General features: G+C 40.8%; 1 protein-coding gene across 1 annotated transcript in view; it reads left to right on the top strand.

Annotated features, from left to right (window-relative positions):
* MYH15 (myosin heavy chain 15) overlaps positions 1 to 13,836 on the top strand; it is a 104,226-nt gene that overhangs the window by 11,950 nt on the left and 78,440 nt on the right. The window contains exons 7-12 of the mRNA XM_068268459.1: positions 3,507 to 3,599; positions 6,476 to 6,539; positions 7,372 to 7,470; positions 10,586 to 10,689; positions 10,777 to 10,915; positions 12,530 to 12,648. Coding sequence (XP_068124560.1) covers positions 3,507 to 3,599; positions 6,476 to 6,539; positions 7,372 to 7,470; positions 10,586 to 10,689; positions 10,777 to 10,915; positions 12,530 to 12,648 — 618 coding nt within the window. The remainder of the gene's footprint in view (positions 1 to 3,506; positions 3,600 to 6,475; positions 6,540 to 7,371; positions 7,471 to 10,585; positions 10,690 to 10,776; positions 10,916 to 12,529; positions 12,649 to 13,836) is intronic.

Below are 13,836 nucleotides of genomic sequence, written 5' to 3'. Positions count from 1 at the left end.
ACACATAGTTAGCTATCCTAGTGCTAGCTAACTAATACAAAACATTTTTTATTAAAATAAATCCCTCCCGCGGACGCAGCCACTGCATCTGCGTACCGCCAGGGAGGTTAAAAGCACTGCTCAGCTATTTGTAATTGTGTATTTATACCTATGTAATCGGAGGTCAAAAGACTGTTAAGACCTCTTCCCCAATTGTACATTGCTGGTTGTGCCTTAACCTCCTGAGCGATAATCCCGAGCTGAACTCGGGGTATGTCGCGCAGGAGAAGTTCTCAGGCCCTGGTGGGCCGATTTGCATAATTTGTTTTTGTTACACGCAGCTAGCACTTTGCTAGCTGCATGTAACTCCCGATCGTCGCTGCTCGCCGCTGATCCGCCGCTACCCGCCGTGCCGCGCAGCCCCCCCTCCCCGACCCCTTGCACAGCCTGGCCAATCAGTGCCAGGCAGCGCTGAGGGGTGGATCGGAACTCCCTCTGACGTCACGACGTCATCCCGCCCCGTCGCCATGGCGACCGGGGAAGCCCAGCAGGAAATCCCGTTCTGAACGGGATATCCTGCTTACTCTGATCGCCGAAGGCGATCGGAGTGGGTGGGGGGATGCCGCTGCGCTGCGGCTATCATGTAGCGAGCCCTGGGCTCGCTACATGATTTAAAAAATAAAAAAATTTAAAAAATATTGCTGTGCCACCTCCTGGGCGATATAATTGTATCACCCAGAGGGTTAAAGAAAACCTGAACTGAAAATTAAAAGTCAAAATAAGCATACACAAGTCATACTTACCTTCCATGTAGTCTACTCCTCAGTGTCTTTCTCCTCTCCCGCGTCCTGTTTGTTCACTGTGATCAAGGGAATTTTCCGTCCTCCATTTTGAAAATGGCCATTACCCCATAACAGCTTTCTGGTCAGCACACAGTTAAACTGTAACATCGCCCACTTGAGCCATAGGGAAACATGGACATTACCTGGTACATCAGTTTTCCTCTCAGCTATAACTGACAGCAACTGATATTTTATTGACAGCAACTGATATATTTCAGATCTGACAAAATATTGTCAGAACTGGAAGGGATTATTGTCAGAAGAAAATAAAGAGCTTCTGAAAGGAACTGATGGCAAGGTAACTATGCAATGTTCATTTGAAGTTACCTCATGTGTTTATTTTAAATATTTTTTACTCAGTACAGGTTCTCTATAAAGAGAAACCGTGACCAAGGATTGAACCTCATCCCAGTAGCTGATATCCCCTTTCCCATGAGAAATCTTTTCCTTTTCTCAAACTAATCATCAGTATGTCTGATATTGTGGTGAAACCCGTCCCACAGTGTGATGTCAGGACTATGGTGCTGACATCACACTGTGGGAACCTTGTTGCATTGTGGGAAATAACATCTGTTTCCAACTGCCAAAAAAGCAAGCAGCAGCTACTTCCAGTGACATCACCTGCCAATAGTAAACTTTCATATGATAAATGTCAGAATATAAATCAGGGAGAGGAAAAATGTTACAATAGGCAAACACTGACTAAATCATATATACATAATTATTGTAAGAATTAAGCACTTTTGTTCACAGTTTTCGGGAGATCCGATCATATTTATCGAATTGCCGTAAAATCAGATCATTTCATTGTATCGTGCGTGGCCACCTTTAGTCCTTGAGCAGAACACAGATGTTGGACAATAATCAAATATTATTAAACCATCTTATAACTGACTGTGTACCATGTTTAAAGCTTCTGCAGTGATTGAAATCTATGTCCTGTTTGTTAAAACTGCCTGCATAATGCATACTTACTGTACATCCTAGAGCTCACACAGCTTTTATGGTAGAAATAGTAGACTGTAGACTGCAAAATTCCTTAGTGACTGCTGCTCTCTATCCTCATGGCAACTGTACTGAGGGCTGCAAAACTGCCATCAACATGATTGCAACGTAGTGACCAATTGCTATATGGTGTAAAAGGATTAATGTGTGCTTACTTGAGAGTGATATCTATCCATATTAGATGTAACTGTTTCCTCATGTCTGTCACACACTACTGATGTGTGAACTACCGGAAGTACACATTATTGTGTGTCCTCATGCGTAAGGGACACACAAAGATTGGTGCTTCCATCTACATTTTTTAAATCGCAAGAACTAAGGGATGATCGCTCATAGAAACTAATATAGATATATTATTGTGACTTGAACGTGGGTGAAATCATAAAAGCTCATTTGTCCCTTGCTAGGAGAGCACTCTCTACATTACTTGCTGGTCCAAACCACTCGCAAAAGCTGTAACTATCTGCTCCAAGTTCTCTGAAAATCTGAGAGTACACAATGTCCCACTTTAGGATCTTTAGAATCCTCTGCAGCTACTCCACTCTCACAGTAAATATATGGCATTAGTCTAAGGAGGCACAAGGTCCAGTGGTTGGACCCAACAGATTATCATACTGAATAATGCTAATGCTGGTACAGTATAAACACCTGACCTAAGTATATCTGCTTGAAATGAGCAATTGTAAGTCCATTTTAACTTGTCCAAGTTGATAAAAAATAAAGCATTTGTGTTCGTCCTTTTGAACGATCATCCTTCTCTTCTTGTACAGATTGGTATCACTCCTGCAGGTCTTCTACAGGGGAGACAGGGGGAAAGTCAATGCATTTTCTTTTAAACATAGGTATAGATACTATTGTAGTAACTTATACAATGTGATGCATTGTTTTATGGGCTTTTGTTCACACATAGGACAGACATAAATTGTATTTTATTGGGGCATTAATATTAAAGGGAAACTGATTTTTATATTTTTCTATTTTACAGCAACCAGCAACAAAGACTGGGGTAAGTTTCCAATCAGTCCTTAATCGAGTCATGAGAAATCAGAAAATGAATTACTGATTGAATAATAATGGAAACGTGCAACCAGACTAGAAGCAATATACCTGTATAGTAGATGTTTAGAGAAATATCGTTCTATATGCTTTTTGGTATATCTGAACTCTTGTTCAATTGATGGCGAAGCGCATGTTCATAAAAAATTCATTGATTTTAGGTTGTTCTATCAGTCGATTCCTGCACGATTGATTGAAAAATTCCTACATGACTGATCCAGGGTTTTCCAATGATCTGCCTGATATCGATTCCTCAGCCAAACTGTGCATTCACTCTTTCTCAATTCAATTAAACAATGTAATCAAAAGGTCGATTGGGCATAAAAATCAATAAATGTACCGTCAGCTTTCAAATCTATCCATAAATATCTATCTAGTTTTATCTACGAGATGAAACATTTTTCTCTATTTAAATTCCTATGGATCTGACTGGATGTTTTTAGCAAACGGAGAAAAAGTTTTTGGTCTTTATTGACTTCTTGCATCACTAATTCACCTTGTGTTTTGTTCATAAAAATGAAAATTCCCCTTTTACTGCCTTGATTATATTTATGATTGGATTCACTGCTTAAAAGCATTTGTATTGAAAATAAATAACTACAGTCACATACTTATATTTTACAGGGAACCCTGGAAGATCAAATCATCCAGGCAAACCCAGCCCTGGAAGCCTTTGGAAATGCCAAGACCCTGAGAAATGATAATTCCTCTCGTTTTGTGAGTTTCTTGTTTTTGTGACAAATGCATAGCAGCTCAGCATAATATGTACATGATGGTTAAAGTTGGTTTTCACCTTCCATCTGTTTGGTAGAAAATTCCTTCAAGAATAAATAAAAAAGATGTTAAAGGGACTCCGAGCACCTCTCATGGGTATGCCTTTAAGACTCCGACCAGTACTGCAAACTAGATGCATACCTTTCTGTAGCTTGCACTCTCCTCTTTCAATTGATGCCTGAATCGCCATTCTACACCAAATAGTTTTCATTCAATTTCAATTTGAAAATCGCAGCTGCCATCTTGGCTATGTTATAACTTCCGAGTCACCCATGTCTTCTCTGTTAGAGAAGTGCATCACTGAATGAAGCAGGAAGAGGAAGTGACACGCATGGCCATTGCAAGAGGCTCCTCCAGAGGGGTCATAGCACGACTTTGTTGGAAGTCGTCTGGCTTAAAGGCATGCCCATGAGATGTGCTCGGAGTCCCTTTAAATAATTGTCCTCAAGTTATGTCAGTTATTGTAATTAATGTTTAGTTTACAATCTGTTTTTGAGTGCTATTAAAGGAAACCTGAAGTTAGAAGAATATAGAGGCTGATATATTTGTTTAATTTTAAACCATACCAGCTGCCTGCCAGCTGCTCTGATGTGCATGCTGCTCTGATCTGCATGCTTCGGGTCTATGGCTAAAAGAGAGCTTCTAACACTTTTAGCCGTAGACCCTGAAGCATGTAGAAAAGATGTTTCCGTCTGAATTAGCTGCTTACTTGTTTCAGGTGTGAGATTCAGACACTACTGAAACCAGAAAGATCAGCAGGACTGTCAGGCAATTGGTAATGTTTAAAAGGAATCAAATATGGCAGCCTCCGTATATCTATCGCTTCAGGTTGCCTTTAAAACCAGCCTCTTCTCCTCTGTTCTCTTGATAGCCTTTTCTTAAAGTGAAACTGAACTCTAATGGCTGGTACACACCATGCAATTTTCTGTCAGATTGATGGTAAAATCAATTCTTTCCGACAGGTCCGATCTGATTTCTGATCGATTTTGTATAAAAGTGATCAGAAAATCAATCAGAAAACGCTTGGAAATCAGATCGGACCTGTTGGAAATAATCTATTAGACTGTCATTCTGACAGAAAATTGCATTCCGCGTACCAGGCATAAGATACACACCCAACAGCTACCTCAGCGTTCCTTATGTGTAACTGCAATCTACAGTAGTTAGCAGCCTTGGAATCTGTGGAGATATTTTTGTTGTTTTCCAATATTGAAATGAATACTTGTGATTAAAAAAAGTGAGGCGTAATCTTACTGTATGTGTGACGCATTGCACCAAAGCCATCCTAAAATCTATTGGATGTCTGATGATATTATTGAATTTATTGCTTGAGAAATGGTGTCCTACAGTCACTCAAGGTGTATTGTCAGTACTAAACTCAGCAAAGCTGAATTAGTCTAACCCCCTTCCGGTCCATCAATTATGAATTATTTATGAAAATAGTAACTTTCCATAAAATTTCTGAACATTAGACATCTTTTCTCTTCACTCTTGTTCTGACCCTGGAGGTGGGTACTATGCCATTGGCATGTGATGAGGCACAGATGGACCGCCACAGAGATAGGAAGGGAGCTTTGTCAATTTTGATGAATTTCTACACTGAACGTAGAATGGGAGACGGCGGTTTCTGCTCTTTTACCATTTTCTCTTGTACTATTAATTTTAAGGAATTTGTAACAATTTTTACTGAATAAGCTATGCTCACATTGGCCTCTACCCATAGAGCATTACCGCATGCGGTAATGCTGAAAACAGCAGACTTTCCAGATCACTTAGCAAAGTGTCAATTCATAAAGGCTGTTAACGCATGAAAAGCTCAAATTACCGAGTAGTGAGGTAAATTACTGACTTGGCTGTAATAGCCTCCAACACGTCAGTAAATTGTCAGCAAATGTCAATTCATAAAGCCAGCAACAACCGGTAATTCAGACGTTAATTACCGACATCGGCTCTGGTGAGGTCTTAACAATGCGAAGTCTCTGTGAGTCTGTGCAGGGAAGCATGACTCGCAGAAGCAGAGACAGCCAGAACAAAACAATTTTCCCTAAAATCCCTTCAGCGGTGTAACCCATTCAGTCCCTGATTGAATATGGGAGGAACTAGTGGGTAAAATCACATAATTATGACATGTAAAAGTCTCTTGAATTTCATCTAAGCTGTGTCAATTAAATAAAACTAGCGGACCCGCGGCGTAGCATACGCCGCATAAGAGGGTATCGGGCAGGGCCCCTCCCCGCCGCTGTGCCCAATACCCCCTTCCTGCCCGCTACCCCCTCCAGCTCGGTGGCAAGTGTAGGACCGCCCCTGGGGGCAGGGCTCTACTGCTTCTTCTTGCTTGGACCGGCCCCTTCCTCTTGCTTGGACCGGCCCTAGGGGCAAGGCGCTACTTCTTTTTCTTGCTTGAAGGTTGAGGCACTTAGCCTATTTTATATATATATATATATATATGTTAAGAAAGACTAAAGGACAGAGATTCAGAGTGAGCAGTGGCAGTATAACAAACAGACATTCTAAAGGGATGTCGGGGATGCATCTATTGTAACGTCCTCACTGCATGTAATTACAGCTTGTAACAAAAGCGAGATAACTCCACACTTGTGGAAAATGTTTATGAATTAGCACAAAAAGGTCTAAAATACCGAATGCTGTATTTTAACGAACAGAATATTTTATTGCACAGCCTTTTATGAACCGAGGCCATTGATTGCCTGGAATAAAGAGTATACAATTATCACGCTAGAGTCAGTTTTTGCCGAGTGTAGTATAAATGTCAGATCATGCTTCTCTCAGATTGTGATAATTATCTTTTTTCCCTATAGGGTAAATTCATTAGAATCCACTTTGGTACAACAGGAAAATTATCATCTGCAGATATAGAAATCTGTAAGTATATAAACTCAAATTTCATTTACTGGTACCTTTCAATAAGTGTAAGAGTACTCGGACACATTTATGATTCTCATCTCTTTCTGCCTGAATTGAGCAGAGCCTAAGTAGAATAAAACCTTTTTTATCTGCCATCTCCCTGGCAGATAACAGCCTTTTTGCTTCTATTTATTTTTCAGGAAACCAGATGAATTTGACAAGCTTTTCAACAAGCTCAGACAAGCTCATTTGCATAGACATAGATTATTAACTCTTGCTGTACTGGAAAACAGAAAGGGATTTCAGATAATTTCTTAGTAGGGCTAGTGTAATATGTATATATGTTTGTCTCATCATGTCACATGTCACGTTAGGTACACTTTAAAGAGGAACTCCATTGAAAATAATGTAATAAAATAAAGTGCTTAATCTTTACAATAATTATGTATAAATTATTTAGTCAGTGTTTGCCCATTGTAAAAGCTTTCCTCTCCCTGATTTACATTCTGACATTTATCACATGGTGAGATTCAGACCATGGTCGTCACAGTTTCCTGTGGGAGGGGTTTCACCACAATATCAGCCATACAGAGCCCCCTGATGATCCGTTTGTGAAAAGGAATAGATTTCTCATGGAAAAGGGGCTATCAGCTACTGATTGGGATGAAGTTCAATTATTGGTGATGGTTTCTCTTTAAATATGGTCTCCAGATGCTTTTTGGTGCTGCAGTTGTTGATTATTTTTTCTAACTATTTGGGATCCTTTTTGAAACCTTGTCAAGTTTATCTCTTAAACACTTATTTTGAATCCTTGCCAATTATTCTGACTAATGTGTTACCTTATCTGTAGATCTACTGGAAAAATCCAGAGTAATTTTTCAACAACCTGGTGAACGAAGCTACCATATTTTTTACCAGATTACCAGTGGTAAAAAGAGTGAGCTACAAGGTGAGACATAAGGATTGTATTTCAACACAGTGAAAAGTTATATAAATTTACATAGATCCTTAGTTGAATTTATTTGTATATGACTGTGTTTTTCTACTAGTCAGGGTGCTTCCCTTCTCCATAGACATACACCCCCTCCCAAGACTCCTTGTTTTTACAGTTTCTCTAAAGCTCCAGTAATAGGTGCTAGTAGGCATCTCAATGTTTTCTGGAAGAAGCCCACTTCATCATTGCACTAGCCCAGATTCCCTCAGTTTCTTAAGGAAGGAGGCATGGCACATTTGTGCCGGTTAGGGGGGCATGCCTGTTACAGCCACTAATGGTCCATTCCATTCTGGTCAATGGCATGGGAAATTACTGCAGTGGGGAGTGAAGCATTGACAAGGCCGGATTTACCATAAGGCACTGTAGGCACGTGCCTACAGGCACCTGATGATTGTAAGGTGGCTCATTCCCTTCCCTGAACGCCTCCCTCCCTCCTTCCCTATGCATAGTCCAGATAAGGGTGTAAATAAGAGGTTACTCACCCTGCTCTCTGCACTTCTGGTTACCTAATACTGAGGTTCCTCTAGCTACCTAATACTTGGCGCACCTCTAGCTACTTTAGCTAAAAAATCTGTAATAAAAAAAGCCCCTCTGGGGATACTTACCTCGGGAGGGGAAGCCTCTGGATCCTAACAAGGCATCCCCCATCCTCCGGTGTCCCAGCAATCCAGCGATGCAGCCCCCCGAACCGCAGTGAGGTAAATATTTACCTACCACGATCCTGCACAGGCGCACTAGCGGCTCATCGTTCAGGTAAGGTGGAAATAGCCAAACCAGATTGTATCCACTCTACTGCGCTGGCGCAAAGGATCATGGAGATGTAAATAAATCATAGCTTGTCGGGGTAGGTTTTGGGGGAGACCGCGCTGGATTCCCCGCAACTACAGGGGATGGGGAAGCCTCATTGGGGCCCTGAGGCTTCCCCCTCCCCAGGTAAGTATCTCCCAGAGGGCTTTTTTGTAAGTACAGAGTCTCTTTAATATTGAGGGTACTTCAGGCTTCCTGTTATTAAGTATCTACCTATAAAGGACAAGGGAAGTAGGGAGAAGTGACACCTGGGACAGCCAGCACACTTGCAGTGCAATTTGACAGGGGTTTGTGGGTTCATGGAGGGCGAAGTCTAAGGTGCCAGGACATCTGTGCCTATAGGCTCCTCTGAGGTAAATCCGGGCCTGAGCATTGTATATGTGGTGAGGAGTTTATGGGTGTGAATTTTTGTGGAGTGTACCTAAAATTCAACCTTCCTCCTATAATTTCCTATGGGTGGGAGGCATAGTGTAGGTGTGACTATGTGGCTGCTTACATCCTAGGCTGGTGCGTGAAGGAGCCAGGGTGGACTTCAGGAAATAGGGGTGTGATGTGACCCCCAAAGTTAAGGATCTCTGTAGTTTATTTTTAGGCGATTTTAGGGTACAAATTGAAGTTAGGCTGTGGAACTAGGAGAATCAGAAGGGGAAAAAGAAAAAAACAGTAACGGAAGTGAACTATTTCCTTTTCTACAAAAAAAGTTGCAATACGTATACCCTGTATTCATCCACAAATAAGTACACAGAATTCTATACACTTGCTATGGGTTAAAAAATTAAATAAATTGAAAGGTATACATGTTATTTTATAAAGTTAGAGAAACCGAGAGCGCAATATAGTGTAGTATGTTCAGCATAAATATAGTAAAGATAATTAGTGAGAAGCGTATACTCACAAACGTGGGTTACCACAAAGGCAACCACTGTATCGGCAGGTGAGGAGATTAGACCTGTCCTCACTCAGGATTAAGAAGTCGCTCTCTGTAGATCAGAAAAGGGGTAGATCACCCCTCCACTAGGGGTGGACACGGTACAGCAAAACGAGAACAGAGGCGCCAGCAGGGTAAAAGTGGATAAAACCTTTAAAATTTTCTTGGAGGAAGCGGTTGACTTACCTCCATAAAGCAGACACGAAAGACTGTCTGTATAATAGTAATCACATTTATTATATAGTACCCAAAAGTGCAACGCGTTTCGCAGGCCACGCCCGCTTCATCAGGGAATAAACGTGGGAACAAACTGTGGACAAGAGACAGTACATTTTGCTATAGTGAATTCTGTAGTTACAATTTGTATAACGAGACATTGTATATCATACAGCATATAGTGTATAAAAAAAACGCTATGTGAGGATAATATAAAGAGTTGGATATAACAAAAAACAATAGGGGGTAGAGACTAGTGTGCTAGTGTAAATGATGGGCCATGGCATGTTATAGATATAGAGATCAGTAGCTAGAGTGGCTAGAGAGGTCAGTTATCTCACTAATGTCCCAGACTCCCAGGCACTAGCAGCGTAAACATTGGCTTGTTTTCGTAATTCTGGAAACAGGACCCAATTTTTCGGTAGTCCAGAAGAAACCAAATATGAGTCATAACATCTGGGGCTGTGTAATGACATTCGAAGCTCCACAGTGTGTGCCATGCCAATCACATCCTCGTGGGAGCCAATAGAAGGCTCCTAATGTGATTGACATGCACAACACACCCACGGCACACACCCGTCAAGCCAGTGCAGCCGTACTACTCCAGGTCATAGCGACCCGGAAGTAGTACAGTGAGAGGGGTTCGCCGACATCTCTAACCCACAGTCGTTACGAAGTAACCCTTAGTAAACTGGTATATAATGCAAACTCATAGTTTGCAGGGTCCTGATCCTCTCTCTTTCTTTCCATCTCAACGTACCTACTTTTGCTGTATGTTCTCTGCTTCGACAAAGCGCTAGGACATTGGAACACTATGAGGGTGATTCCAACATGGCACCTTTGGTTTGTATTAAATCGCAAAAGAAATACATGTAGCATTTCCTGAGCAATTATGATTAAAAGAAGGTGGCAAAATTAAGCCGTATTCCTTCAAAATCGCTAGCAAAGCAAAAGTTACTAGAGGGTCCCAGGTCTGAATGTTAACGTGTGGTTTGAAAGAGAGCAGAATTAAGTGGTAACCCTAAACAATGAATGAGAGCTGAACTACTATAATGATTATTAATTAGTGTCTGACTACTTTGCTAAGTCATGAGCTATGCATATTTTCTTTCTTTGCAGATATGCTGTTAGTAACCACAAATCCATATGATTTCCACTTCAGTTCACAAGGTGCCGTTACGGTGGACAACTTAGATGATGGTGAGGAGTTAATTGCAACTGATGTAAGTACAGACTGATAAAGAGCATTGGTTACAGTAATAATACGTACCAATAACTCAGAATGCCTTTTTAAACTTTCTTTCCCATAGCAAGCTTTTGACATATTGGGCTTTATTTCTGAGGAGAAGTATGGATCTTATAAGCTAACAGGCGCAATAATGCATTTTGGAAACATGAAATTTAAACAGAGGCCAAGAGAGGAACAAGCAGAGACTGATGGAACAGAAAGTAAGTTCTCTTTAGTAAAAGTACTTGTCCCATATGGTAGTGTTTTGCTGTGGCTGAATTAGCATGCTTGGCCAGCAAACAGCTGAGAACAGCTGACTGTCCGCTAACAGGGAATCTCACGCGTTGTGCGATAAAATGCAGCAGGTTCGGGGGTTTTTTCCCTGCGGAGGAAAACCACACAATGCTCCCAGTGCACTGCAATTGTGCATTGGGAAGCACTATGTGTGCTTTTGCATTGTGGAAAAACGCAATTTTTGGCAAGTGTGGGTCACACTTGCCAAAAATTGCGTTTTCCAGAATGCACATAGGGCCTTATTTATTATGCCGGAAAAAAACAAAAGCTAAATTGCTTCATAAAATAGCACTATTGAGTGGTCTCATATATGAAAATGCAGAGTATCGGGTTGGTAAAAACACACTCATGGTGGATAGCACTACTGACTTGCAGTACTAGGACCCCTGGTTAAAATCTGGGCCATGGCATTGCTTGCATTTGTATGTCCTCCACCTGTTTACATTGACTTTGATCAAACACCGCCTTGCTAGATTAATCCAGGTGTTCCAAATTCCATGTTAATATCTGTTTCTATGCATGCATATAGAAACCCTAAATCAAATAGACACGGAGACCATATCTGTTGGATTCATAATTATTACTTTCTTTATTTGGGGTGCAGCCCTTCTTTTTATAGATTACATGACGTAACAAGTAATGTTTATTTATTTAGGGATGGTTTATGGTTAGTAGAGGGTGTACATAATTATTAAGGGGTGTATTAGGTGTGTACATAAATATGATGAGATCAGATCAGAGTCTGGTGATGTCTGGCTCACTGCTGATATTGCTGATAGAGCAGGCACTTTCTTGGCATCACACAGCGTCTTGGTTGATCTCCAATGCTGACCATATCTCTGTCTTTTGTCCTAGAGTTGGGTATTTCCACTGACATAAGCTAAAAGATAATTGCAACACATTACACAAGAGAATAAGCAGCTTAACACAATATATTGAGAAATATGAGCATTGACTATTTGGAGAGTTTATTCAATATCAATCTTGGACTAATCAATATTCAATAGACTATAAAGTAAAGCATGTTATTCAATATCTAGCAATACTAGCTCTATGACAACTTCCTTCGGGCACGATTCGGGCCATGATTGGTCGGCTGGGGGGAGGGAGGGATTGTTAAGAAAAAAAAAAAAATATAAAAAAAAAAACCCCACATACATATTTATAAAATAAATAAATAAACACGGGGGGATCAGACCCCACCAACAGACAGCTCTGTTGGTGGGAAGAAAAGGGGGGGGGGAAATCACTTGTGTGTTGTGTTGTGCGGCCCTGCAGCTTGGTCTTAAAGCTGCAGTGGCCAATTTTACAAAAAAAGGCCTGGTCGTTTGGGGGGTTTAATACTGTGGTCCTCAAGTGGTTAATGAACAGTTGGTTTTTGTAGGTTACTGCATATAGTTGTGGGTTTACTTTACACATTTTATATTACTTTAATATCAATGACCAAGTAACCATTTGGGTACTAATCAGTAACATTTCATTGTAGGAGTAGATGAATAATACTAGGTATGCATAATGTAATAATAATTTTATTTCAATAGGTACAGACAAAGCTGCTTACCTAATGGGCATCAGCTCTTCTGACTTAGTAAAGGGTCTGTTGCATCCCAGGGTCAAAGTAGGAAACGAATATGTGACAAAGGGTCAAAGTGTAAACCAGGTAAGACCATCACACCTAGTAAATGAATGTAAATACAGGCTAATAGATAATTCATGTTTTAAATGAGGAAATAAAAGTCACGGTAAGGGTACCCAAATGCTTGGACAATATCTAAGCCTTTTCTGCATCTGGCTGCTCTCCATACAGCTTCAATGAGTGTTAGACAGCTGCTTTTAAAGTTCAGTGAATCCTATTAAAGAGGAGCTGTCAGCCATACGGTCTCAGAAAAAAACACATATATATATAAGTAGATAAATACTTGCTCTACTTATGTAACATATGTATTGCACTGTCCACGTTTTGATTTTAGTGATTTTCCCTTACTCTCCTCTGCCTGATTTGCCCACCCTTTACTATAGAAAGGGCATTGTCTCAGCATGAGAAATATTGGCCAATCAGAGAGGAACAGAGGCGTGGGAGGGGAAAACAGGAGGGAAAGAGGCTTCAGCCAATCAGGCTGCATTAGTTAAGCCTGAGGGGAAGTAGAGAAGCAAAAAAGGACAACCCAGCATGCCCTGCAACTTCCTTTTTGTGTCCCAAATTTTATGTGTACCAAATAAGAGTCAGGTAAACCGGGGAATGATCATTTATGAACAAGAAAAGTAATAGTGATTTTAACTTTTGGATTGCCTGGTTAGCATCCTTATTACTTGTTTACCAGATAAAAATAGAGAATTGATTTCATACCCGACAGTTAAACTTTAAGCAGTACAATTCTTGGAGGTGCACTTCCTTGCCCCAGTGAACAGGCTTTCATGCTCCACACAGAAGATTCTCCAGAGCTTCCGGGTTCTGGCAGTTTTTTAGTACGAGGTTTCCAAATTTTCTCAAATTCAAAATGGAACCCCTCCTTTTGTTTCAGCTCGTGGTAGAGGTTAGTGCTAGTCAATAGGTGTAGCAGCTGGTTGCTATAATTGACTAGTGGCTAGCAAATCAGTCATCCATACAATGTGGTCCTATGTCTCAGAGATAAGCAATTTTATACAGTTCAGTATTATGTCTCTGTTAACATAATACATATAAAATGAATTATCCTTTATTTTTAACTTCTAGCCGACCGCCTAATGCCGATTGGCGTAAAGTCCTGGGGCTCTGTTTTGCAGGAGATTGCGCGCAGGCTGCACGTGCATTTCATGCTCGGTGGGCGGAGCAGAGCTCCGCCTTCAGTCTCCAAGAGACGATTGCCGC

Source organism: Hyperolius riggenbachi, chromosome 2 (assembly GCF_040937935.1).
Source record: "Hyperolius riggenbachi isolate aHypRig1 chromosome 2, aHypRig1.pri, whole genome shotgun sequence".
In the NCBI taxonomy this organism is placed as follows: domain Eukaryota; kingdom Metazoa; phylum Chordata; class Amphibia; order Anura; family Hyperoliidae; genus Hyperolius; species Hyperolius riggenbachi.
This window is presented reverse-complemented; position numbering and strand designations above follow the sequence as displayed.